This window comes from Phocoena sinus, chromosome 14, assembly GCF_008692025.1.
Source record: "Phocoena sinus isolate mPhoSin1 chromosome 14, mPhoSin1.pri, whole genome shotgun sequence".
Lineage (NCBI taxonomy): Eukaryota > Metazoa > Chordata > Mammalia > Artiodactyla > Phocoenidae > Phocoena > Phocoena sinus.
Window position 1 is genome coordinate 67584607 of NC_045776.1, and position 27466 is coordinate 67612072.

The 27466-nt window shown below is 48.7% G+C and overlaps 1 protein-coding gene across 2 annotated transcripts in view; it reads right to left on the reverse strand.

Annotated features, from left to right (window-relative positions):
- The window catches only part of ZNRF3 (zinc and ring finger 3), a 147382-nt gene that overhangs the window by 10847 nt on the left and 109069 nt on the right, over positions 1–27466 (reverse strand). For both annotated transcript variants that reach the window (XM_032603241.1, XM_032603242.1), the window contains exons 3-4: positions 1523–1597; positions 976–1107 (exon numbers count right to left, since the gene is read on the reverse strand). In XM_032603241.1, the coding sequence (XP_032459132.1) occupies positions 976–1107; positions 1523–1597 (207 nt within the window). The remainder of the gene's footprint in view (positions 1–975; positions 1108–1522; positions 1598–27466) is intronic.

Here is a 27466-nt window from a genome sequence, read left to right on the forward strand (position 1 = left end):
AACCGTGATTACTAACCATATAATTAATGGTTTACAACAACTCAGAAAATTGTATGCTGCTTCCACAAATATCAGCTTCCACTACAATGAGTCATATTTACCAAAGCGCCCTTTTTTCCTTTAAAAAGCAGCCAGCAAGTCAGTTCTTTTGCAAACTCCCTCTAGTTTTAGTTCTTACCTTTTCCTCATGGCACACTGCCTCCTAAAACCTTAAAGTTACCTCATCTGGGACGTGTTTAGCCAACAGGAATGGAGTTTTGCTAATTGAATGCTATGGGTATCCGGATATTTTGTGCAAAAGACCCATCCTCTATGTGAATATTCCAATATTCGTGAGGAGGAAATAAACCATCTGTGGGGCACCTGTCCTAGGTTCCTAGAATCTTCAGTCTGAGGTTGGGCAAAAGATGCCAGCAGTGTCCCTTTAATACACCTAAGAGAAGCCTAAAAAATGAAGCTATTCATTAACCATCTGGAAGTCGTGAGCCCCAATCCCTGTTGAAAGCTTACTTTTCCAGAATCAAATACAAGTTAGGGGGTTTCAGTAATGCATTTGCCCCATAGGAAGAAGGAAGCACAGGCTTTACCCTCTAGTCTAGGCCAGATGGAAGGAGGGAGATAGAGGAAGCTGAGTGCAGGGTGTCCTTCCCTTCAATGCTCCTCAGTTAGCCTTTCACAGGGAGATGGGACAGAAGAGAAAAAAGGATAGGAGGTTACCCAGAGGGGATGCCAGGTGGAAGAGACATTTGGTCACAAATCACCCATCTCTGGAAGGACTTTTCAAATCCCCTCTAGAGGAGCCGGGTGAAATTTCTCCCTGGCCTCCAGCCTTAAGTCTGATGTAAACCTGCAGGAACCTGGGGCGCATCAGCATTGTAGACGGAAAGAAGGTAGGAGCAAAAGGGCCAAAGCCCAAAGGGGATTAAGGCACAGGCGGCAGCAGGGAAGGTGGCGGCGTGGCCAGAGGAGGCTCACTCGAGGAGGGCGGTGCTGGATCCTTGCTCGAGCCACTTTCTGCTTGTTGACAATGTTCATCAGCTTGATGGCGTCTGCGCCCTTCACGTACACCACTGGCCTCTTGAGTGGGTCTTCTGACCCCTGGTTTAGCTAAGGAAGGAGAGGAGGTCCTGGTTAGAAGACGTAATTACTTCAAGAAGCAGGAGAGAGAAAGAAAGGCTGGAGGAGAAGAACACGAAATACCCTTTTGGAAATTCTCAAACTCCTCAAGCATCATAGGCTTGGAGCTCCCAGAAGGACGAGGCTGAGGATGATGCCCCTTTTAGGAGGGAGCGGGACCCCAGAAGGGCCTTTGAAAATGCCTCACCAACCCTCAAGTTTTTGGCTCTTACCCCTCTTGATACACTTGCCTTGGAGTATGATGTGCAAACACGGATAACTAACAAGGGCAGACAAGTGCAAGGGCCCTGAGGATGAGGGTGACACGACCGTGAGAGGCCAGGCTAAGTAAAGGAGGTGCTTCTCTCAGGGACACTGCAGCATTGGCCTGGCCCGAGGAGCTTACCTGGTCGATAGCTTCTGGGTTTTCAGACACATCGAAGATGACTGCAGTGGCTCCCCGCTGCACAGCTCGCTTGGCCTGGCAGAGTGAAAAAGAGCAGGTTGGCACCCTGGTCCTTACCTTTCTGAAGCTGGCCTTGGAAATCAGACCTGTATTCGAATGCAGAATCTGACAGTCACCAACTAATGTGACTGGGTGAGTTACTAACTTTCCTAAGCCTCAACTTGCCCATCTGTTTAAAAAAAGGTGGGGTGGGGAGTGGGCAACAGCACCTTGTACAGTTATCCTGGGAACCAAATGAGTTAGAAATGGTGAAAATAAATAGCTGGGTACTCGATTAACCTTTGTCTCCCTATCCAGCCTAAACCTTAAAATCAAACTACAAACCAACAACTTGCCCAGTCAGCATAAAGGTATTGGTTTCAGTATTTTCTGCTATGAACACAGGGCCATTGGCAGCTAAAGCAAATGCCTTTGGTCCTTCTCTTGCGGTCCTGCTTCCTCCCCACATCATCCAGCACCACAGTTAGAGGAACGTACTGGATATTTCCGAAGGAATCTCAAAACGGTCAATTTTAATAAGTGACATAAACTAAAGACCTTTGGACATGCTGTCGGGGGAAAAGCTACAAGAAATAATTGTAAATGGGGATTTGGAGCAGTTGGCTGCCAAACCTGGCTGCACATCAAAAACCACTTGGGAAGTTTGTAAAGCAGATTTCCTGGCTCAAACCACAGAGACTGATTCAGCAGGGCTGGAGTAAGGCCCAGGAAACTGAGTTCTGAAGCTTTTCTGAGGGATTCTGACGATTCAACCACTTGGGGAACTACTGATCAAAGATGAGATTAGAATATTTTAGGGACAAATGAGAAGGGGTGGGATTCTCTTTTGGAGGAAAGGATTCCTTTCCACCCCAGTGAACCTTCTAATTTCATGTCCAGCTAAGGGAACAACGGGTAGAAGCTGAGGAAGAACAAGACGTAAGACATAATCCTTGCTTATAGGAACCTGAATCTCGTTAGGGAAGCGAGACACCTCTAACGGGTGGGGGGGGAGGGCTCAAAACAAAAACCAAACCCCCTATAAGATGGGCAAATGATGGCTAGTACTCAGAGGTCAAGAAAGTCTCTGTGAGCCAGAGTGCTTGAGAAAGAATAAAATCTGAATTCCTTCCCCACAGGAAAGCAACACCGAGCCTTAGACCAGAATGTGGCTAGAGCAATAGCTCCATCAGCCACCAGAGGGCGGCCTTACCTCACAGCTTCTACAACAAGACAGCTCCCTGTACTTGGTACTAAATAAGCAGGACGGTGGACTGTCAGGAATGCGACAAAGTCCTCCGCAACTGAACAAGCTCAGACACCTGAGTGCTGTGCTGCAGAAGCTGTCCTTGTTCTGCTGGGGACCCTTTCCTGTTGAACTGAGATTCGATGTATTTAGTCTGCTCTGCCGCTTGCCTGTCCCACCCCGTTTCCCCGCCAGCGCGCTGCATCAGGAGGGGCCCCTGGGCGCTGTCTCCAGCTCTGCCAGACGAGCTGCCAGTGGTGGGCGAGTCAGAGTCTCTTTCAGCCCCAGCCTCAGTTTCCCCATCTGTAAAAGGAGGAGGGAGCCTGTGTCATGAGGACTAGGGTCCCTTCCAGTTCGCAGTCTTGGCCACTCAAGGAGGCAAGGGACTGTCCAGAGTGACGCAGAAAGAGCTGCAACAGCTGTCACTCGCCTCCAGCAAGAGAGGACCTGATGGCCCAGTGAGAAGGTTCGGGGCCAGGTGGTGTCACTTTCCTCCATAAAGCTCTTTAGGGGCACAGACCCCTTTGCCTGAGGTCAACGAGCCCTCGGGGGCTCCAGAGTTAACTAACAGCAAGTGGGTGCCAGTCTCAGGGGGTAGCCCAGCCGTGTTCACAAATTCAGGGACGCAGAGGGCCCTGAGGGACAGCACCACAAACGAGGAAATAGACAGGACTTCTCGTTCCTTTATTTGGCTTTTGTTCCCTGCTTGAGCACATCAAACAGCACCTGAGGGGACTGTGCGTGCAGTTCCCTCTTGCTTGGGAGCTTCAGTGGGGTGCATCTGGAGAGCCTGGAGGCCAAGAGGCTGCAGGCCCCAGGGCAGTGCAAGCCTCTGCTGCCGCGTGCTCCCGCCTCCAGCCCCCCTGGCTTCACGAGGAGGCAGAAGTCACGGGGATCTGGAGGCCAGATATGACCCCCATGGGCCAGGCACGTTTTAAAAGACATTTTAAACAAAATCTAGGAGGGAGGACTCATCTCCAGGTTTCTCAAGTGAAAAGAGCAGGTCAAGAGTAAGGTGCTTAATCCTGTTTATAGCTCAACTTTAGACACAACCAGGTTAGTGCACAGGGTCCAAAGTACTAATATTTTGAGAAAATGATAATTCTCACAGTTGGCTTACTTTAAAAGTTATGTTTAATGTAAGCTGCTGTTAAATTAAGGTTGTATTTCCTGCACTCAGGACTGGACAGGAGGCAAGTCAGGATTACGTCAGGAACTCGCCTGTCAGGAGCAAGGCCTGGGATTGAAAATAGGCCATGAATAATCCACACTTAAGAAAATGACACGTTGATCATACTATTCCCAAAACAAATGAAAACATAGAACACTACTTGGTCATACTTTCCCCCTTGCCCCACATTTTCAGTTTAAAAATTGATGAGGCATCCTTAAACATGTCTTCATATGTTAGATCTTTCACTGTTTTCTCTAGTCAAGCTTGGGCTGGAATATTATTTCAAAACACTATCTTTATAAAGGCACACACCCAATGTCCAAATCTCTCAGAATAAGGCTGTTTCAACAAAAGGCTGAGAAAGATGCAGCCTGGTGCCTGTTGCTAGATGAAGGTCACTGGTCACTGGGCTTCAGCTGGAGAGGGCAGTTACCCTTGACCTGTGCACAGAGTGGATTGGGAAGAAGAGCATGAGAAGGGTGTGAGCAGCAGAAAGCAGGTGGGATGTCCTGGCAAGGCCTCCCAGAAGCAGCTGAAGGCCTTGCCTACTGACCTCTGCTCGCCCTTCCCCTCACCCCACTCACACAGGTGTTCCCCACCCTTCATCACTGCTGCTGCTTCCATCAGGCCAGGACAGGTTGGCACCAGCCAGCAGGTGACAAGCCCCGCAGCAGAATGAGGAATAAAATGTTGTCATGGTCTCTCATTTACCTTTCCAGGGCTGTGAGACCCGAGGCTAGACAGTTGCCACAGCCACTGAGACACATAGCAAAAGCACAAACATCTGCAGACTTACATATTGCAAAGTACAAAAGGTCAAGCTCTAGAAGACAGGATCTTACGTGGCTGGCGCTTATCACAATGCGAGACTCCTATGGTTATTCGATAAACGTTCATTCTAATTGAAAGCAAACCTGCCCGGACCGTACTCTTGGGTTACTGCTCCCTGAACGTGGATGTGGTTTTCTCCTAAGAAAGTGCTTCTATCAATATGTTTGAGTCTTGGGACTTCCCTGGAGGTCGAGTGGTTAAGACTCCACACTCTCAATGCAGGGGGCTCGTGAATTTCTGGACGCTTGGGGGGCATTCTGATAAGAATAGTCCCATTACCACCTTGTGGGTGAGAAAACCTACAGCCTGGAGTCTGCTTGGGTTTCAAGTAAATTCAGGAATTCCAATCAGGAATGGACCTGGCACTCTCCCTGGTGTGTGCAGTTACACCCAGACTTGGTTCGGGGCTTGGTCCCACCCCATAGCTACTCCATAGAGCCCGTGGGAACAGACTCCATTTCCCCCTGTTTATCCGTTTCTTCATCAAGCACTGGATGTGGCGTCCCCAGTGCCTAATCTTTATTGTAGGAAAACTTTCGATAGCACACAACCTTAATCGGAAATAACCCAAAAGATGGCCCCAAATCTCCTTTGTGCCAAACGCCTGACCAGAGGATAACCCAGGAAGCTGGACTGTTAGCACTGATATGAAGGCTTGTGTCTTCAACCTCTCACAGGAAGTTCTGACATATGGGGGCTTCAAGCAGACTTTTTTTTTTTTTTTTTTTTTTGCCTCTATTGAATATAATTTCCCATTCTGGCCTTTTTGTACTTATCATAAGCTTCCAACAAGTCATTTAAATTTTTTTGTTAATATGTTTAAGGCTGTGATATATCCCTTCAGATACGCTACTCATATCTTTTTGATATTTGGGCTATTCCAGTTTTTTCTTTATTCTTGTAATTAATGCCATGTTGAATGAATCTTGGCTTACATTTCCAATTTTCTTAGGATGGAGGCCCAGGGCCAAAGAATATGAAGATTATTAAGAATCGTAATACAATCCACATAGGATTTTAAGGCCCCTCCTTATAAACCCACTCAACTCTTAATTTATCTGCAGTAATGACAAGATAAGATGACACCGACAGTAAAAGACAAATCTGTCAACAGATTTAACTTCTGGATAAAGTGGCCCATTGGTGAGCTGGCGAGGAGGAGGCAGGCAGTCTCAGAGTGGCTCTCTCCGTGATGCTTCATGTGCACAAAGATCTCCAGAGTGAACTACAATGAGTTGATCTTACCTAGCCTACTGATTCTTCAAGGTCAAGTTCATGTGCAAAGCCTGTCACATAAGACCCGGTAAGTGCTTCTCTTTAGTGAAAAGCAGCTCTTATCCCTCTCTGAGTTCTAATACCAGTCAAGATTCTCCTCTGCCACTTTCTGGGATGCATTTTTCCGCACAAGTGTGACCATCTTTAGTATTTTTGCTATTAATAAAAGTAATATAAGTTTGACATGAAAATTTTAAAATAATTGAGAAATTGAAAGCAAAAGATAATCTACCTATTACCTCCCTATATCCCAGCTTTATAATAGTGTGGTTTATATCTTTCCATTTTTTTTAAAACTCATATATTAGCAGCAATAAAATGCTTGTGTTTATATACACTCACATACCAAAATATACTTAAAAATAAATTGGATGTATATAATGTTCTCAACTCTGCTGTTTTCCCCCTTAACTCAACAATTTACTCAACAATATTATATGCAGTGATGCAGAAAAATGTCCATTCTTCTTACCAGCTACATATATTCTTCCATTATATGGAGCTTAAGACTGTCCCTCTGACAGGCATTCAGGGGATTTCTTCATTTTCTCTGTTATGAACAGTGCTGTATTTATCTTCTTGTACTAGCATTCTGGTGGAATCTATCCTTTAAATCGCTACAAGTGGCCCTGCGGAGTCGAATGGCACTAACATCTCACATGTAAATGTCTTGACTGGGTACCAGGCTAAGCTGCCCCGGGGTCTATGGAGCCAGGAGGTGCATCTCTGACCAGTGTCTGTGCCCCGTAAAGCCTAACAGAGCAGACTGCCCTGGGCGTGGCCCATACTCCACAAATTAACATAGTAGGCGGCAGTAGAGTTTAATTCTATTTGAGGTGCCATTTATTACTTTCTTTGTTCAACGGTAGTAATTAACCAGTTACTACGTGCGCCAGGCCTGGAGGATACACACACTGAGCAGAATGGAGGCCGCGCATCCTCACGGAGTGTCCATTCTGTCAGCAGTGCTGGCACAGGGCTCTCTGAAGAGGCTGGGGGAGTCATCAGGAAAGGTCTGAGCGTTTGGTTCTGAGGGCCAATGAGTAAGAAACTACCAACCAGGAGTCACTTATCCTACATCCCTGTAGTAGGTGTCAGGGGAGGAGAGACTGTCCCGGTCAGTGTCCTTTGGGAAATGCTGCCTGTGATAAGTCTCTTAGCTACCCGGCATCCCCAGGTTTTTTGACACAGGACCCTTTTTGCAGCAACTCCTGTCCACACCCTACCCTCCCTTCTATGGGAGAAATTCGGGGACCCAAGGCTCCGTGCACAGGCCACGCTCACGTGACAGAATCTCACCCCCTAACCACTCCCTGGCTCTAACTCACGTAAGAGGGTGAGGGATGGGCCACAGATCGCCGTTTTGATCTGGAAAATGATTACTAAGGAATACACACACTGCAGTTTAAATGAGATGGTTCCTGGTATATTCAACTGCAGTTGACCCTTGAACGATGTGGGGGTTAGGGTGCTAACCCTCTGCGCAGTTGAAGGAAAATCCACGTGTAACTCAGTCACCCTCCGCCATCTCGGGTCCTCTGTCTCCAAGGTCCTCCGTACCAGCAGTTCTGCATCCACAGATTCAACCAACTGGGATGCGTAGCACTGTAATATTTACTACCGGAACCCCGCGTGTAAGGGGGCTGCCTGGTTCAAACCTGTGTTGTTCAAGGGTCAACTGTATACAGCTCAATTTGACAGCTACCTAAGAGGGCCAACTGTGTGCCAGGAGCCCCAGGAAAGATACAAGCCAGGACCTCCTAGAAGTGTCTGTCTCCACACACTTGCTGGTGTCCTGGGGGAAGAGATCTCGCTTAGCAAGGAGCAGGGTGAGGGCGCTGAGGTCTCTTCCTTTCTTACCCAAGAGAGTGTTCTCTTGCAGCTCTCCTCTGGCATACTGATACAGCAGTATGACCCAAGGTGGCAGAAACCATGATCATGGAGAATCCAAAATGGCACCAGAGTCTCAGGGCTTAGTTCCCACAACCTGGCATCAGCTTTCTGCTTCAGCAAGGTCCCCAAGCTCCTGCCGCTGCTCCCGGGGCAGAGCTCTCTGTTCTTGCTCAGGCTGATACAGGTGCATGGGCCTACCCTCCATGCAGTCCTCACATTCCTACAACCAGGGCTCCCTCCTTAGGGAGGTGCCCCACTAGCACCCCCAGGGGGCCAAGCTAAACTACAACCCTTTGCCCTCACCCCTACACTCAACTGCTTACTAAGTTTCACTGATTCCATCTTCCAAATCCATCCACTGTTTTTCCATCTCCACTGCTGCCACCCTGTACAGGACACCACACTTCCCACGTGAGTCACAACAACACTCCCCCCCCCCGACCCGGGGGTTCCTTAGTCCACCCCGCCTGCCCCTGGTAGGGTCTCCACGCAGCATAAGAGGGACTTTTCTAGTTAAACCACAGATCTGACCTGCCCCACTCTCCCCGAGCGACTCTGTGTCTGCTCTTAGAATAAGATGTGACTTCCCTGGCTTTTAGCAAACTCAACACTCCAGCCCCAGAGCTTGACTAGGAGGAGCCTCTATAGGTGAGCCTGCCCACCTGCTGGGGAAACACACCTGCATCTCCCCACAGCCTGCCTTGCCTCCTCTAACTCTCCCTGCCTTGGGTGTCACTCCCTCCGCACCGCCTGGCCTGCAGCCTGCCTCTGAGCCCCACGGGTGCAGCTCTTGTGACATCACACTGTAACTGTTTACTTAAAGTGCCTCCCTCACTAGAGGGCAGCCAAGGCCTCAGACTTCTTTCCTGCTCAATGCCCAGAATCCCACAGAGAGCCTGGCACAGGGTAAATGGCCAAGAAATGTCTGTTGCTTAATCTAAAAAGGATGAGATTTTGCCCTTGGGGTTAGCATCAAACACCCTGGGCCCTGCTACTCCAAACACAGGCTGTAGCTCGCTCCAGGCCACCTGATCTCCTGTTTCCTTTGACTCTTGAATTGTGGAAGGTCCAGTTCTCTACCATATCTTCTTAGAACTCAAGATTCTCCGCACTGCAGATGTTCGGGATTTGGTTTCTTATTAACCGCATGCACGTCTTCTGCCGTAGTGCTTGCTGATGGGTCTTTGATCGGTGGTTGGTTCTAATGTAGGAAATATTCTCCCTGGGCAACCTCGACCCCAGTCACTGAAAGTGGCTCTGCCTTGTGGTGGATCTTTATGGGGCGCCCCAGGCCTCTTGTGAACACACCTCCGATGTCAGAGCTCTCAGAAAACGAGCCTGTGCACTTGCAGAGTCTGCCCTTTCCACTCAAGGGAGGAATGCAAGCCTCCCTGAGAACTCTCACCACAGGAAAGCTGACCAAACGATCAGCTTCGGGCATATCCACAGGGACAAACGGCAGGAGATGTGGATTTTCAGTTTTCTCCCGATATCACTTAGGGGAACTTTGCTTTTCTTCAGCCTAAAAGACTGATGGAAAAAGATGGCCTGCACCACACAGGGGAGAGTGTGTGGACAGTGGCCTGCCCTCTCCACCTGCTGTGAAGATCCTGGGAACTGGCCGCAGATTCCAAACTCTGAACTCAGTGGTGGCCTCAGGTGGAGCAATGAGAGACTAAAAGCACAGGCTTGCGAGGCTCGTCCACCTGAGGCCTGAGCTTCAAGCACATCACTGCCAGGAACCCAGGGCTGGTAACAAGCCCTGCTTAGGCTGCCACTGCCACAGGGCCTGCTTCTGTGGCCAGGGAGGGGCAAGGCCCTGTCAACACGACAGAGACCCACCAGCCAGACCCAGAGACACCTCGCCTGACGGCCACCAGTCTCTCTTGGCTGCTCCCGCCCCAGTGCAAACAAGCCAGAGCTCACCACGTCCCTTTATGCCCCTCCCTCTGGAGGCCACTAAGTGGATTTTAAAGCTGCCCTCCTCACTTTTTCCTTTCCTCCTCCCCCGTGTTCTTCACTGAGTAGTGACCACCCAGGCACCGGGCTCTTGAGCATTCTGGTCAGCTGCTGTGCCCTGAAGCATGAGTCACTGCACGACAGGGGACACTCTTGCCAGGCAAGGGGGCTTGCAAGGCCCGTCTCACCAAGAGCCCTGTTTTCCTGCAGAAACCTTTCATTCCATAGGAAATGAGGTCACACACCAGCGCACATGGGTAACTGGTGAGAAAATCCTGGTGCCAATAAGGGGGCGGGGCATCAGAAGAAGTGGCCAGAAAAAAACGACCCTAACACCTTAACGTGCACAAACCGTCAGGGGAATCACCTGCAGCTCTGAGGGAATTTGTCGGGGGTAGGAAGGAGGGGGGGCACATAGCTTAAAAAATAACCTGGTTTCTTTTACAGTATGTACAACAAACACGATCTTTGCAAACCAAACGTGCAGGGCATTTGGCTAGTTTGCTGTCACGACTTGGAGCCCCTAACCCACTGCCTAAGGCAGACAAACACAAAACAGCCCCCAACGGAGTGGAGGTCGGGATGCCGGGCAGCCAGGCGGGCTCACTTTCCGCGGCGGGAGGAGGGGGGGTGGGGCGTGCGGGTGGGGGGTGCAGGTGGGTGGCGCAGCCCGGCCCGCTCCACCGGCTCCTGGCTCCGGGGCTTGGCTGCAGCCGGGCCTGACCTTCCAGGTTTCCCTGGCCGGAGATCAAAGCGCCAGAGCCACAAACACGGCTCAGAACTCCGAGGCCCCGCGGCCACCCCCGTCCCCGGTCCCTCCCCATCGGCTTCCCCAGCCCCTCCCCCCACCCGGTGGGGCCGCTTTCGGGGGGGGGGGGGGCGGCGGGGGCGGGCTCCCATCCGGCCTCCTCTGACCCTAGCTCGCCGGCCGGGCCCCTCCCACCCGGAGAAGGTACTCCTCGCCATAATTGAAGTCATTAAGCCTCCAAAGTCTCCTGTCGGCTGCTGGTTCTGAGCTCCGGAACGAAGGTGATGCATTTTAAGTCCTAGTGAAGATTATGCTCATCTATTTAGGAGACATGTAGCAGCGAGAACTCAGCGGTTAAGTTAGTGGTTAAGGCTGCCTACGTTTAGCGTTATTTATTCTCAAAATATGTAGCAGCCCCACTTAATTTCTCCTAATTAAAGGAACCGGCAGAAGAGGCTGGAGGCCGCGGCCGTGTCACGGCGCCATTACCAGGTTGGTGCTCTTCACAGTCAGAAAATACTGGGTCTCAAACGGAAATGCGTTTCCCTAGATCTTAATCTTAAACATAGACATTTAGGCCAGTTCCAAGAAACACAATGATCCTCTTTGTTTTAACACCTGACAAGGAGCACCAAAACCCAGGAAGCTGTCCACACCCTCCGCTCCGTCGCCACTGCCGGGTCAGGGGGTGTTATGGAAAAACGTCAGCAGCTGGCTTGTTTAGTGAGATGTCTATGGCTGCAAGAGAAACTTCTGGAAGAACCTGTTAGCTGCTAGCTATCCCGGGTTGACTTTCCAGAAGTCCCACTTCGGGCCAAATCTTACAAAGTCAGCAACTAGAAACTTCAAAAAGGACCACCCCCTTCTCTGCATATGGCAGCGAACACTTGTTTATAAACAAGTGTTAATTAGGTGGCGGAATGGGGCTTAACAAGGAACAACAGTGCCTGCAAAGTCTGAAGACCCTACAGTCTCCCTTCCACCAGGAGAGTGGAGATGGGGCTCTTGTTGAGGCTGAGCTGGGTGGACTTGCTTCTCAACCTTGGCCCACTGGGGAGGCAACTGGGCCCCGCCGGCCCCTCGAGATGCCTATTTCATCTATGTGGAATGGAGCCCCACAGAAGTATTTTTCTCAAAGTTTCCCAGTTAGTTTTAAAATTCAGGTAGGGCCGAGTACCACTGAGCCCCAAACTGCACGAAGCCTCTGGGATGCCTGTCAGATGCACATTCCAGACCCTCTCCTGGTTCAGCTGGACTCGTGGAGGTCCAGAAGCTGCCTACCCAGCACCCCAGGCAAAACTTGTGATGAGGCAAAGGAACATGGTAGAGAATTCCTAAATCAGGTGGCAAACTGAAAAAACAAAACAAAACAAAAACCCAAGATATTTTGATTATATGACTTTCTTATTTTTATTAAGAGGAAAGGAATCTGGATGAAAGAATTTCTGCATGCCCGAAGCAGGCTTGCTCCTAACATTTCTGGGGCTTGGGACAAAGCTAAAAAACCATTAAATAAAATCAATGCTACCCTCTATCTTAACATATACACCTTCATAAAGACCTGAGAGGTCAGGTTCCAACCGATTTCTCTAACTCCTTGTCAGATGTGTCAGTGTGGAGAAAGCTCACCCCTGGCCCAACGTGCATTTTGAGGGGGGCTTACACACATGCGAGTGGACACCCCAGCGTTGAGGCCAAGGTCTGTCCACCCTCCTTGGGAAGACGGGTGTGCCGCTAGGATAGTCTGCGCCCAGGAGGAGGGTCTTGGAGAAGAGGTCTGCAAGGTCCTGGAAGCCAGCACAGGGTCATCTTGGGGCAATGTGGGGATCCGGGAAATGATTTAGAAGGGGACTTCCTCTTGGACTCGTCACCAGTTGGCCAGAAGCTTTAGAAGCAGGGGCTCCCTTGCCTGGTGTTGGGACGTTACTGCCCCGAAGTATCAGACTCCAAGAGGGAAAATTAAGGAAAGTACTTACTATGTATGGGGCAAGGCAATGAGCGCCTTCAAATAGCACTACATCTGCACAGCATCTGCAGGCGAGGTGGGGCTGATTCCCATTTCACAGCTGGAGGCTCAGTAGTTACATCACACAGCCACAGAGTAGTAGACAGGTGACAATTTGACATCAGCCTCTCTCCATAATCCCAGGCTACAGAAACACTCATGTTATCCTAGGGGCTTCCAAAAATCAAGCATGATGGAGGTATGTGCACAAGTATAAACATGAATGCTGAAACTCAGGGAGTCCATTAACAGCTTATGTAAGTATTCTATTTCCCAACCCCACAAGGAAATTCCAGATATCTCTTATCCTAACCCGTCTGGACTCCCTCCATCTTTTTTGGGGGGCATGGGGGGAGCATGCCATACAGCATGTGGGATCTTTGTTCTCCAACCAGGGATCAAACCCATGCCCCCTGCATTGGAAGCACAGAGTCTTAACCACTGGACCAACAGGGAAGTCCCATGGACTCCATCTTTAAAACTCCCTTTACAAATGTCATGCAGCTCATATAGTCAACATAAGGAGGGATGGCAGGGTTGAAAGTTCTACTTTTGTACAAGGTTAGCTGCTTTGAAAGCTCATGCCTGTTTCATCAGAGGCTCCTTCATTCAGAGGAGTTATATCCATTGCTCTTTAGCCAATGCAAGTTCATAAACAGTACAACCTTCACCCTGTATACTTCTTAAGGACCTACGAAGCTTGTTTCCATATGGTCCTCGGCATACCCTATTGTATTGATTCCTTGTATCTGTGACTTGTATTAGAATTTAAGAATGATATAGTTTCATTATCTCAACTTCACACCAAAATCACTTATAACAGCAACAGAACCACATCTCTCCCCACACCTACCTTGGGCAGTGTTACCAGCTGGGTCCCCCTCAGCCTAGCTATTCTTATCTGGCCCCCAGCCATGGTGGCCCTGAGGAAGAACACAGCCTGAAGGTGACTTGTGAATGGGTGGGCCAACCCAGGTTCTTTTTAGCACTGCCATGGGGGAAGGGCAGGGAATGGAGCTGTCACCTCACACTGCTTAATTCGGGCTCATCTCCCCAGCTCTGGCTGTGAATAGACGTGATGACCTTTCTCAGCTCCCATTTGTTCACCCGCACAGTGGGGATAATGCTAACAGGCAAGATGAGAAGATGCCTGGCACACGGTAAGCACTTCGGCCAGATCTCCATCTCGACACAGCACATACACTATGAGTGAAATTTCCTTGGGGCGCCCGGCCTTCCCCTTGACCATCTGCATACAGGGTTCCTCTCCTCTCCAGGAAGGAGAGCTGAGGCACCCTGTCTGAACCCTCCTGCAGGTCCAGTTCCCACACAGAGTGGCAGGCACTTGGGACTCACGGTGACTGTACCTTCGGAAGGTTCTGGAAGTCGACCTTAGTGTATTGCACACCACATACACACAGGAACCTCACGGTTTAGGCACCAAAACCGGCAGAAGGTGGTCAGTGGCTGTCAGAGTGGCACATCGGAAAGTTCTGGGGAGCTTTTTAACGATACAGAGGCAGGAACTTCCCTGGTGGCCCAGTGGCTAGGACTCCGTGCTCCCAATGCAGGGGCCTCAGGTTCGATCCCTGCTCAGGGAACTAAGATGCCACATGCTGCAACTAAGACCCGAGGCAGCCAAATAAATAAATAAATATTAAAAACAGGGGCAGACCCCTCCCTGGAGACTGGGGGGCACTGGGCTAGAAGTGGACCCGGCCTCTGTAGGCCTGAAAGCTCCACAGGTTGATCATTGGGCACAGCCAAGATAGGGACCCATCAGACAAAGACCTTAAGGAGGTCAGAGGACAGGGTGGTAGGAGTGTGCTTCTCAAGCCCAGCTCACCCATCCCTCGTTCCTCCCCTCCCGGAACTGCCAGATTCCTTTCTCAGTTAGACTATTTGGTTTCTAGAAACCCACTTAGGCTACTGTAACTCAGACTTAAGGAAAGCTCTCAGAAAAATGTGCTTCAAGGCAATAAGCAGTTGAGCTTCTTGGCATGTCTGGCTGTGGGAATGATACACCTCCCCGCCCCCCGCCCCGCCCCAAGCAGAAGCCTGGGGCTCTCACAGCCAAAGGTCTGGGGGTGGGCAGCCACTATCCCAGGCATCCTCTGGTCACCAGGCCCCCAGCAGGCAGGGTATCTGGAACCCAGCAGGCAGCAAATGCCACGGGGTTCAGATGCTGGGGGGAGGCGCTGTGGCATAAGAGCAACTATCTACTCCTTACAGGGCAGGCTTTGGGGTTCACAGCTTAGGACCTCCCTGAGTCCAGGACCCTCCACCCCCTGACTGGACAGAGCAATAGAATGTAAGTTCCAAAAGTCTTCTGTGATAATAGGATGATGAAAATTCAGAAAGAATTTCAAGAATGCCATTTTCAAGTTTAAGTCCCGTTTTTCTTCACAAAACACATGCTTTTTAAAAATAATTAATTAAATTAATTTATTTATCTATTTTGGCTGCGTTGGGTCTTTGTTGCTGCGCGTGGGCTTTCTCTAGTTGCAGCGAAGTGGGGCTACTCTTTGTTGCGGAGCACGGGCTCTAGGCACGTGGGCTTCAGTGGTTGTGGCACACAGGCTCAGTAGTTGTGGCTCGTGGGCTCTAGAGTGCAGGCTAGTAGTTGTGGTGCACGGGCTTAGTTGCTCCGTGGCATGTGGGATCTTTGCGGACCAGCGCTCAAATCCATGTCCCCTGCATTGGCAGGTGGATTCTCAACCACTGCACCACCAGGGAAGTCCCTAAAACACATGCTTTCCTGAATGAAGTCTGCAAACACACTGAGCTGAGTTAACCAAGTCACAGAACTTGGATGCCAACTGCCCACCTAATCTCCACTTCCCTGCAATAAGTCACGACTGCTTTGACGGGACTATGCATGTGGAGGGGGGATACAGGCTGCAGCAGCTCAGATCACAGGTTAGGCTATAAAACATAATGTGAGTTAAACCCAGAAAGGCCATATTTTAGTGTCTAATTCAAAGAACAAGCCTTAGAATCCCATTTCTATAGGCCAACAAGCTGAAGGCCACATTGAAAGTACACTCTTATTTTTTTCCAAATGCATTCCAGGCCTGACGCTCAATAAACAGTCACAACAATGGTGCTGATGATGGAAGGGGAAGGAGAAAAGCTGAATAGGCACCAAGCAGGCCTTCCTCAGGCCGAGAAAGGACCTGAGCTGGAAGAAAAAAATGCTCTCGCGCATCCCTGCCCGGTGTCAGGCAATGGTACTTCCTGCTCCTGGGTTCACAGTCCCATCCTGCCCCACCACCTGGGCTGCAAAGCAGTCGGGAATGAGAGCTCGCCTGTGCAGAGCTTGCAATCTTCTGACTCAGAGAGAGGGAGCTGGACCAACAAGGGAAACAAATGGGTCAAGAGCCCAACTGTGTGGGACCACCCTGAGGGAGGCTCCAAACAGGTCTGGAACAGATGAGCTTGGATGTGGGGGTGGTGTGTGCTATGGGCTGGCGTGGTTGGGAAGGGCTTCATGGAGACCAGGCTGCCCGGATGAAGAGGAAGGGAAGGCTGGCCAGGAGCTGGACACACAAGGCTCTGGCTGAGGCCACAGACCCTGCAAACACATCAAGTCCCACGAAGGGAAGAGGCGGTGCTCGGCTGCATGGTGATTACACATTACAGTCCACTCCTAAGGCCATCATATAAACACTGACTACTACTTACTGACTCTTTTTCTCTCAGTAGCAGGCAGCACACCCACAGGTTAGTTTGTGACACAGTGTCCAAGCAGCCCCTATAGTTTACTGACATTTTTGGATCACTAACTGAAATTTTATTTTCTCTGACCCCTACAAAAGCTCAGTCTGCTCACTATGTGCTTACAGGGAAACGTGTAATTCTAAGTGACCGTCTTCCCCAGGAGTTAATTTAACACATATTTCTTGAATGCCTACCATAATGGTACAATCGTATGCTGAACAGGCTCAGTCCTAGAAGATTTAGTCCCTCTTAACTTGGAGCTCCAGTAGTCACACTAGGGGCCCTGCGTGCACAGCAAGAAATACTTCCTTGAATGAAGGGAAGGCGGGGGTGGCGGGGGGGGAAGAAAGGTGCCTGCTGACAGGGCTCATGTGTCTCCCCTTTACATCAGACCTCAACTCATCATCCTGTGCACGGAACACTCACTCACCAAATATTAAAACATCTCTCTTATCCAACAACAAATATACGGGCAATTATTGCTTCAAGAAGGCAGATTAATTTTAAAGTACAGTTTGATAGTCTTTAACTGTGCCGAAAATTGAAAAAACCAGTTAATAACTTTGAAAGTCATTATAATGAAACAGACTAAAAGGACTATGAACCACAGAAAGGTGGAGTTGGGCTGGATCACTTCCTTTGGTCAATAATAGGTCAATGACTGTGTCATTAAGAAAAGGACTTCTTGCAAAGGAACAGTTTAATCCCAGGAAAAGGAAAGAGTAAGAAGGTTACATTAAGGGAATCAGGGATAATCTCTATCAATTACCCAGAGCCTTTCCTGTTGGGGAAGTCTCAAAAGAAGAACAGGAAAAGAGCTGGGTCATGATCCAGGTGCTTACGCTTTGTTTCACAACCTAGTAGCTTGGCAGTCTGGTTTGTGGTAAGTGGAGAGGGCTGAAACTACAAAGTGCCATGGGACTCCCCCCCACAAACAAGCAGACAATTGTAGAATATGCCAAGGTTGGTTCAAGAGGCACCCAACTATCAGGCAGGCGGGGGGTGGGGGCTGGCTGGCATCATTTTGAGACTAAACAAGTCAAATTGTGTACACTGCAGGAGGCTGGACATTTGGAAGGACCAGTGCACCAAATCCAGAGGAGAGACTGAGCCTGCTTTCCCCAGCCCCGAGCACCAGTATGGCCCAGCTGAAGAGTCACTGCAGTCCTCATGCAGAGGGACAAACGGGGCCTCTTAGGCAACAATGACCTTGACTACGGTCCATCTGAATCGATTAAGTGCCTCTCAGTCCTGGAATGGGATTAAAGAGCACCTAGTCCCACGTCCCAGATTTGCAAAAGGATGCCGTGACTTCCCGAGGTCAGAGCTGCTGGCAGCAGGGGAGGGTGTTCAACTCAGAGCTGACTGCATCCTGTCAGCCCTGCCCCCCAACTTCTTTATAGTCCCTTACGTTTTGTCACGTCTAAGTTTTCCCTTTTGGAGAAAATCAAAACTTATGGAAATCCAATGTTAGTTTTCCAAAAATAACTGAAAGATATATTTAACCAGCACCTATTAGTAACAATATAAGTATTTTGCATATTATTTTAAGCAATTGTTTACTAGAACATTCCTATACTAAGAGGTCTGAAACCAAGCATTTAAGGAAAGAGTTTATTAAAAACTGATTTGTGAAAGGAATATGGTTGACTGTAATGAACTTGCTAGCAGACAAGTGTATGCTAGCCTTAAAAGGGGATGGAGTCTTGAAAGGAAGTGTAAATTAAAATAATTTCAAATACACCAATTGAGTTCACTATAAAAAAAAAATCCTAAAGTGAGTACTTTTGAAACAATACATAAGTCCCCTAATTTCTCCCCATATACTGAGTTTGCTTCTATTGGGCATTTGCATAGCTCAGGTATATAAATAAAAGAGAGTTGACTGAAGCCCAGGCTATTCACTGAGCACCCAGCTCCTCCTATTCTGCTGGTCACACCACCATAAAGCCCAAAGTCCCACTGTCATGAGAGAATGAAGATGTGCTACATTCAGATACGATGCTGGGCAGGGACCAACCAAGACTCACAAGTACTGGGTTCCCCAAGCCCCACAGCCCGACTTCAGTTTTAGCCCCGAGAGAAAGGGTGCCCAGGATCAGGGTCTGACAGTCAAGAGGTTGTTAGGTTTGGGGGTCACGTTAACAGCTAACAGATGAAGTTATAGATTAACTCATCACTGGCATTAGTTAGTTAATGTACAATTTTGTAGGTAACTTCAATAGTCCTGGGCCAAGTTCAGTTAAAAAAAGCAGTGTTCCCTTTTCTCGTTTAAAATTTAAAAAGGAATAAACTGCTGATACAATCAACATGGATGAACCTCACAGTAATTATGCTGAGTGAAAGAAGTCGGATTAAAGAGTACATATTGTATGATTTCATTCATATAAAGTCAAACTAATCTAGACAGAAGAAAGCAGATAATAGTTGTATGGGGACTGGCACGGGACAGAGAGAGAAGGGGGAGGAAGGGTTTCAAAGGGGCATGAGGGAACTTTCTGGAGCGATGGGAAGTTCATTATTTTGATTGTGTGTGTGTGTGTGTGTAGGTCAAAACTTATCAAATTGGGGCTTCCCTGGTGGCGCAGTTGTTGAGAGTCCGCCTGCCGATGCAGGGGACACGGGTTCATGCCCCGGTCCAGGAAGATCCCACATGCCGCGGAGCAGATGGGCCCATGAGCCATGGCCACTGAGCCTGCGCATCCGGAGCCTGTGCTCCGCAATGGGAGAGGCCACAATAGTGAGAGGCCCACATAGGAGAGGCCACAACAGTGAGAGGCCCACATACTGCAAAAAAAAAAAAAAAAAAAAAAAAAAAAAAAAAAAAAAAAACTTATCAAATTGTACACTTTCAATACATTCTGTTTATAATGCCTACTATACTTCAATAAAGAACTTTAAAAAGTTAGGGGTGGGGACAGAATGTACAAACATTCTTTTCTCATTATTGCTCTTATTGCTTAAAAGCGAAATTTTTATGACACAAAAAGCTTTCATCATGTGAATGCTGTTAATTCTAGTTAATACAGGAAAATTCTAAAGCTGGTTTTAAAAATTATCCAGACTGAGCAAGGTAAGACCTTCTGATATGTAAAAGTGTCCCAGCATCCTAAAACAAATCCACTCTCAATGAATCGAGGTGAATGGTAAAGCTGGACCAGCAGTAGGGAGCCCACGGGGACCCCCAGGTCACGCAGGAGATCACATCAATGTGAGGATGGTCGGGACTGGAGGGGGCAGCGAGGGGGGCGCGTGTCCCTGTGCACATGCTCCTGCTGCCCGTAGTCTTGGGAGCCCAGTGGCCTGAGGGATTTTTAAAAATTCCCGATTCTATTACTTCCTAAATAGGTGCCCACTGTCGAGTCACTTCTGATCCTCAGGCGCCTCACCTGTAGAAACGGGCCAGTGACAGGACTCCGTAAGGTTGTTCAGGGGATCAGACAGTTCATGGGCGTAAAGTGCTTGCCACGGTTTGGGCACACTGAAGGCACTAATTAATGGCAGCTATGATCTAGTCTTAAATGAGTCACGGCACTAAGAAGCGTTGATTGCTGCAAATTAGACAATGCCGCTTTGAGAGAAAGGAACTTGGGTTTGAGTTTTGAACAAGGTATATCAATGTCTTTAGTAATCTCTTTAGCTTGCTCTCATGAATACGAGTGGCATTGTTTTCCCCTGCACTGCCTTCAGTTTTCATTTGGAGCAGAACTGAAACAATCTCCACAATTAGATGAGTCTTCAGAATTTAAATTGCTCCACTGTGATCTTCAATCCTTCCTGGCTCAATTGAGAATTACACGATTGACCCAAAGCATCAAATATTACGAGAAATTCACACCTGTCAGGGTAGATGGGGAAAAAATGGCCACAATACTTTGTGGCTCCTCCCATCAAGAGGGGGAGTTTATTTCTACAGCCCTTGAACTTGAGCTTGGTCATGTTACTTGCTTTGGCCAGTGGTTCATTAGCACATACGATGCCTGCAGAGGCTTGGTAAGTGCCTGTGCACTGGGCTTGCCCTCTTCTGCTGCTGGGAACCCTGAGACGACCACATGAAGAAGCCTGGGCCAGCCTCCTGGATGATGAGAGCATGGACTGAGAAGGTACCACTGTTCCGAGCGAGGCCCCAAAGAACCGCCAGCAGACCACGGGGATCAGCCAAGCTGGCCCAGACTAAAACTGCTCAGCTGACCCATAGAATCATGAATAAATGAGAACAACTGCTGTTTTTTAGGATACTAGGTTTCAGGGTACTTTGTTATGCAGCAAAAACTAATGGATACACATGTGTTAACTGAATGCACGACAAGGTCATGCTCCCTCACCTGGGCTGTCCTCTGTGCTGGTCCACAACCCTGTGAACACTGCTCTGTGCTCACGGGCTGGCCTCTCTCCTCTCTCACACGTTCAGGTTCCCCTTGATGACTCTTATGTGGTCCCACTCACTCCCTGCTTGCCTCTGGAAATTTCCAAACACTAATCTCCTCTTGACATACCGCTCTCCGCAACTACTCCTCAATCTCTTTTATTGGCTTTCCCCTCTCGTCATCCCTTATTCCAAGTTTTCCTTGGAACCCTGTGCTGGCCCCTTTTCTCTTCCTGGTCTATATTTTCTTCCTGGACAAGCTCATTCAGACTCTTGGTTTGAAAACACACTCCCCTCCCATAATGACTTCCCAACCGCCAGCCCCCGCCCCTTTCTTGGATTCCAGGTCTCCTATTCAATACAGCCAAAATCAGCCAGCAAGTTTCTCTCAAACCTACATTACTTGTCTCAGATTAATGGAACCACCATCACGTGAATCCAGAAACCCTCTCCCGCTGTCTGCCTCCAAAGCACTGTGTGCTCCCGACATATGGTCGCCCTACTTCTGAAAAATTAAGACACACAAACATCTTCTTGCTTAGGCTGTTCCTTTTCCCTGAATGGCTCTCCTGGATCCTTCTCTACCACTCAAAGCCCTCCTCATGCTCAAGGACCTACCCCAAAGCCTCCTTTCTCTGCAAAGTCTTGCCCATTTTTTCCAGAACCATCTCTATACCACTGTAGCCTCCGTGTGAGCGCCTCTTATGAACCTTTACTTCACTCACCCTGGTTGATGGAATGTAAGCTTCCTGTTTTCATGTCGTATAGGCCTAGCACAGTCATATGTCCTGTCCCCAGCATGCCTGGGACAGCCATGATTTACACTTGTCTTCCCACCATAATGAATAGTGACAGCATACCCTTCCATTCTCAAAAGTGTTCTAGCATGGATGACAAATGACGTGGTCACCCTACATTGGTCTTATAGTGCTTGACACAAATCAGAGGCATAAAAGAATTTGGCAAATCCAACCCATCTTGGATTCTTCTTCATACTGACTGTTTGACCATCAGAAAATAGTGGTCTGTGTTCACACTTGATTCACTAAACCTTCTGCAGACAACCTTGATGGTATTTCCCTGGCAGTTTAAAAATCACGCAATGGAGATCACAAACTGAGCTGCCCACAGGGCCAGGTAGAAGGCTGACGGCAGCACATATGCTGCCACGGTGAGAGGAAAGCAGCCGAGTGGTGGGGACAGTGGCAGACTGGTTGGGGCACGTCTGTCTGATGGGGGCAGGGTCCATGCAGCTCAGGTGATCCTGATCAGCAGGGATGGGGCACCAGCACTGCCGGACCTTCTCATTTTTCAAGAGAAGGTAGAAATGCAGGTTTTTATATTAAAATCTTCCAACTGAAGTGTTGACACCTAATTTATACTTAAAACACTGTGCAGGTGCACGTTGAGTGGCCAGTGCCTTACATCTTTGGCCTTCAACAAACCCTCAGATTTCTGCCTGGAAAACGCCCCACCTCAGGAATGGAAATAAATGAGTAGGCTCCTGAGCTGGGCCGAGTCCGTCTCTGCCACTCACCAGCTCTGCCCCCAAAGACCATTTGTGGGGGCAGAGCACCGCTGTCTCAGTTTATTTAGAATACAGGGACCAAACCACCTTTCTCTCTAGGCAAGCGTTACGTTTCTCTCCCATTTCAAGTCTCCTGGATGAAAATGAGTTGCACAGGTGGCTTTGTGCACTACTGTGCGCACTCCCGAGGACATGGGGGAGCCTCACCCAGAAGGGGAGGGATGTTTCTCCAGCTGAAGTCATGTTTCTGTGAGGTACAGCAGCCCCCCCCCCACTGCTCCCAGCCCACCCCAACATAAGCCAGCTCTCTCTCAGCCGGGGCAAGTACTTTAAATCAGAATATGAAAAGTCTTATTTGAAACTCCTTGGTTAATCAGTAATCACTTAAATACTAAGAGGTCACTCACGTATTAAGGAACAAATACACTTGTGTTTCCACTGCCTCTAACAGGTAATTTGCAAAAATCCCTAAATTCAAGCTTTATCTCAAGTCTCATTAAATTAACTCTTGAATTTAAGTTCCTTAAATTAACCTTCATTGAACAAGTGAAAGGATGGCCTCATTCAGGCTTTTCCTACTATAATTATTCAGTGTTAGCAAGACTTTACTTAGTAGAACAAACAAAGGAAGTGGGTTCTAGTATAACCTTTTATTTGCTAGAGCTCCCACCCCTTGCCCTGACAAAGCCTTACTTCCCATTCACTTTTTTCTAAAGAGAAAGTTCTCTAGCTCATTGCAACCTGTCTCCACACTTGTGTCTTCCGTAGGTGGTCAGACACCGCTTCACCTTCCCAAATGCACTGATCGCGGGCCGAGAGGGCGCTTGGGTGGTCTGGTCTCTAGATTCTGAAGCGAAGGCAAGGTCAACGCACCGGGAAGCTCTGCGTGAACTGTGACCGCGGGCTTTGCCAGGACCACAGACATAGGGATGGATCAGCTGACCTCTTGCAACATCATTTAATTCAGAGTAGAAGATACAAGTCTCTCATCAGCCAAGCCAGTCTGCATGTTAATCAGTTTTGGGTTGTTTTTTTCCCCCTTTCCTTCCTTCCCTTCTTAAAGCCACTGGGAGAGGGCAAGAAGTCTGGAAGGAAGGATGTTAACTCGAAGCAATACACCAAAACCGGAGTAAGTTTCAATTAAACTTTGGGTTTCTTAGGCTACAACTTAGCATTAAAAAAAAAAAAACCCACACGGTAAGTTTTTGACAATTATTAGAATAAAGATTTTGCATATAGTACATCCTGTTACATCACATAGCACATTATATAACTTTTAGAGGGTTTGAAAGCAGTTGTCACCAAATAGTCAAGTAGATAATGTTTAACAAGATACCTAAAATAAGCCGTTAACTTTCTGCAAAACTTGAGTGCTCTTGTTTTATTACTTGGCAGATAGGACATATATGGTAGCGAAGTGCCATTTGATGGTTAGAAAGTGACAGGAATCACAGGAATCAAGAGCTCACACCTCACGCGGCAGATGTGCTGAAGAGCAGGTGCCAGAGCGGGTAGGTGCGGAGGCAGGCACACTGTGACGTGGTGAGGGGTGTGGGAATGTTTCCCTCTTTTTTTCCAGGAACCTTGACCCTGGGCTCTCAGCTCAAGGCAGCCTGTGTGGAGAGACACCCCGCTCATCCTCCCACCCGTTTATTGGTCTTGCGATGCACGTCACAGGCTGCACTCAGCCTGTTGTATGTGTGTGTACTTGCTGGTGTCCTCTGCATCCCCCCACTGCCTATGAGCCCCCTGTGGGCAGGGGACTTGTCTATCTGAGTCACCACTGTATCAGCAGCATTTAGCAGAAGACCTGGGATATAGGAGGTACTTAATAAACAGAGGAATGAAATCTAAATATGCAGTCGGTTCTTCTACATTGAGCTACAAAAGGGAGCCGCTTAGAATCAAGCTCGTTGCATCCTTTCACTACTGCTGGGAGCCTCGGGTGTCTTTGCTTCTGGTCACATGAAGGGGTTGCAGTAAAATGGTCCACAAGCTTTTGTCCCCACCCTGGCTTCTGTGCAGTGCACTGCTGAGCTGCCCTGGCTCAGGGATCCCACAGACATGAGAAATCACATCACCCAAGCCTGCCCGACAGGTCAAGCAGCCCATGTGGCTACTGCTCCTGGGGGAAGGGACTGAGGGCATGTAGGGCATTAACAAATGACTTGATGACTGAGTGACACCAAAGATGTCACTACTATTAAACTGCCCTGTTACAAAAACAAACAAAAACAATTTAAAAAAGTGGTGGGGAAGGGGGAGCACAAAGCAAGAAAAACAACAGTGGTAATTCGAGTGACATTTCTCAGCTCTTCCTAGGGGCAAGATTTGGGCGAGGATCCTCACTGTTGTTTCAGCCCTCACGTCTGTGTGACTTTCTGGCAACATGGAAATAACCAGGGCAAGAGGAAAAATACAGGGAAAGATATTTATGGAACAATATTAAGACTACGAAGCCTTTTGCACTGTTTTGTTTTTTTCTCTTCTGAGCATGGAGATATTTTAACATTATTAACAATGCTAGGCTGTTCTGGGAAAGACCACCACCAATATTCTGTGACGACTGTGGTTGCCTATGTTAGAGAATGGTACCCACTCCAACCCAGGCCCACCCCACCAGTTCCTCATGCTAATGGAGTGAAGCATCATTGCCGTAAATCCACTACTGTTCAGTTTTCTCCGTGTCATAGCTACACCGGCAATTGAAAAATCTGTGATAGAATTTGGTTCCTGACACGTGAGTCCCTTTCCAAGCCCACTGTCATCACAAGTTTAGCAGGCAACGGTTTAAGCTGATCATTAGGTACAAGTTGACATGCAAATGATCATATACCCTCCTTTCGGTCTGATACAGCTTTAAATTAGCTGTGAGTGTGTAACATGGCCAAGATTTTCTACAACAAGGGTCAAGTTGCTACCACATTCTGTCACCTAAGCACCACACTCCCCAAAGAGCGACAGGATAAATCGAGGCCATGGTGGGAAGGTTTTCTTTTGTCTTATCTCTTTAAAAGGATCAACGTGGCCTCTAAAAACTTAGTTGTCTTTTTATTTCTGGATCTACCCGTTTCCCAATGACTTTAAGTAGTTTCTACAAGCCCCAATGCGAGGTTGGAACAGGGCCAGTTGCTGGCACCACTGGCATCATCTTGCCAGGCGGCGGCCGAGCTGCAGCGGCCTAACCACAGGCATGGCGCGGGAAGACAGACGTCCTGGGGTTCCCTGAAACCTCACTTCAGACAGTCTGAGCAAGCTGAGGGCTTGTGGGAAACAGACACAGTGGACACGTCCCTCTGGCACATGACAACCAGGAATGGGTGGCAGCGCTGGGCTCCTCCCCAGTCGGGGGCGTGGACTGTTGGTCAGGAATCTGTCTGTCCTGTTACACATGCACAAGTAGAAGAAGAACTGCCGTCTGTAGGCTCAGCTTCTAATTCAAAGGACATAACTAACGGGCAAAGAGGAGCTGGGGTGGCCTAGAAAGAGCAGGTCTGAAGTTACCTCAGGACCTGGACAGAGCCAGGAGGTGGCTGTGGGTAAGTCTCCTCCCCGAGACTCAGTGTATTCATCTTAAAGGCGGGTATCAACTGGCTCCCGGAGTTGTGAACACCAGAGGACACTCTATCTGGACAGAGTGCAGCCCAGGGCTCAGCACGGAACTCAGGAGAAGCGTGCTTCACACATTTGACTCCAAAAAGTGTAATTTCCCCTTATGAACTATTAAAGCCACTCAGGCACAAGCACCCAGTGAACTTAACGATGAATAAGGTAACAGCCCTCAATTGTGCATAAAACGCTCAGGCACACAAAGTTCTCACACGCCCTTCCCACACTTACCAACATGAAGGACGAAGGGTGCCTCAAAGATCAGCTGGGAAAAGGCACATCGCTTGTGCTCATGGTAATTATCTAGAATTGTCTAAAATTGATTCTATCATTTACCAACATCCTTATACTTTGGGCCCAGAGAACATTGCTCATTTGCCTTTTTAGGACAAAAGAGTAAAAATAAGAGAGATCATCTGTTCTAGCCCCTGAGGGTTCCTGGGCAAGTCAATGATGTGCCCACAACAAAACAAAACAGGTGTATGTGGATTCTCTACACACGCGATACTTCCGGATAATCAAGAACTAAGAGGTGATCAGTCTGAAAGGAGCATAGCCCCTCTACTTCATGGCCAAGATCAAGAAGCATAGACTCATGTGCAAGGCTGAAGACATAAGAGGGTCCCACCACCCAGTGCCAATTCGACCTTGGCCTTGGCACCTCAGAGCTGCAGTTCCCCTCACTGCTTTGCATTTTGTTCTCACTGTTCTCCTTCGGGACTTAAGAAACTTCACTTGCAGTCTAAGCGTGGATTTGAGCATCTCATGGGGCGGGGGCACAGCCCGGGATCCAACTTGGCCAACAGCTTCAAACGACTGGCCAATCCAGGTGACCCAGCTCTTGGCCCAGACCGAGCTCTTTGTTTTGGGTTAGGCTGGTGGTGGGGTCCCCCGGCTGCGGTGGGCCCACATTGTCAGCTTGTTGCTTCTTTCCCAAAAGAGGATCTTGTTACAAAGAGAAGCTGGAAATTTCTTTGCACACAAGCAGAGACATGGCGGCCCTGCAAAGGCCCCAGGGTAAGGATTAAAGAAAAACAAAATAGAAACCCTTCCATCTCTAATTAGGGTCTTCATTTGCCAAAGTGCCATTCCCCAACAGGAGAATTTACATTCAGGCCGTTGCTTGGAGTTACTTGGAAAACGTCTCCCAGCAGGTTGGTTCCTCGGTTCAGGGTCCTTTGAGCCAACAGTTTCTGGTTACTTGGAGGAGAGCTGCCTGCATATTGTTTTAACTGGCCTGGCTTCTGCAGCCAGCTTAGCTGTGTGAACAATCTCCCATTCAGAATCCAAAGATAAAAGCACAGTTTGGTTGAAAAATCTTTTTTTCTTTTTTAAACTTGGGAATTATAGGTTTTGGAACTCGCACTACTTCTCTCATACACAAGAGTGTTTCCCCCCCACCCCCCGCCTTGGTTCTCTGCCAGCAAAGGCTGCATCCTGGAGCCCGGCCAGCCGCCAGCCCCCACTTCCTCGCCATTCACACCATGGGGCTGGTGGCAGCTGGCCACGGACACGGACAGGAGCTCCCCATTTGCAAGGGGTCAACCACAG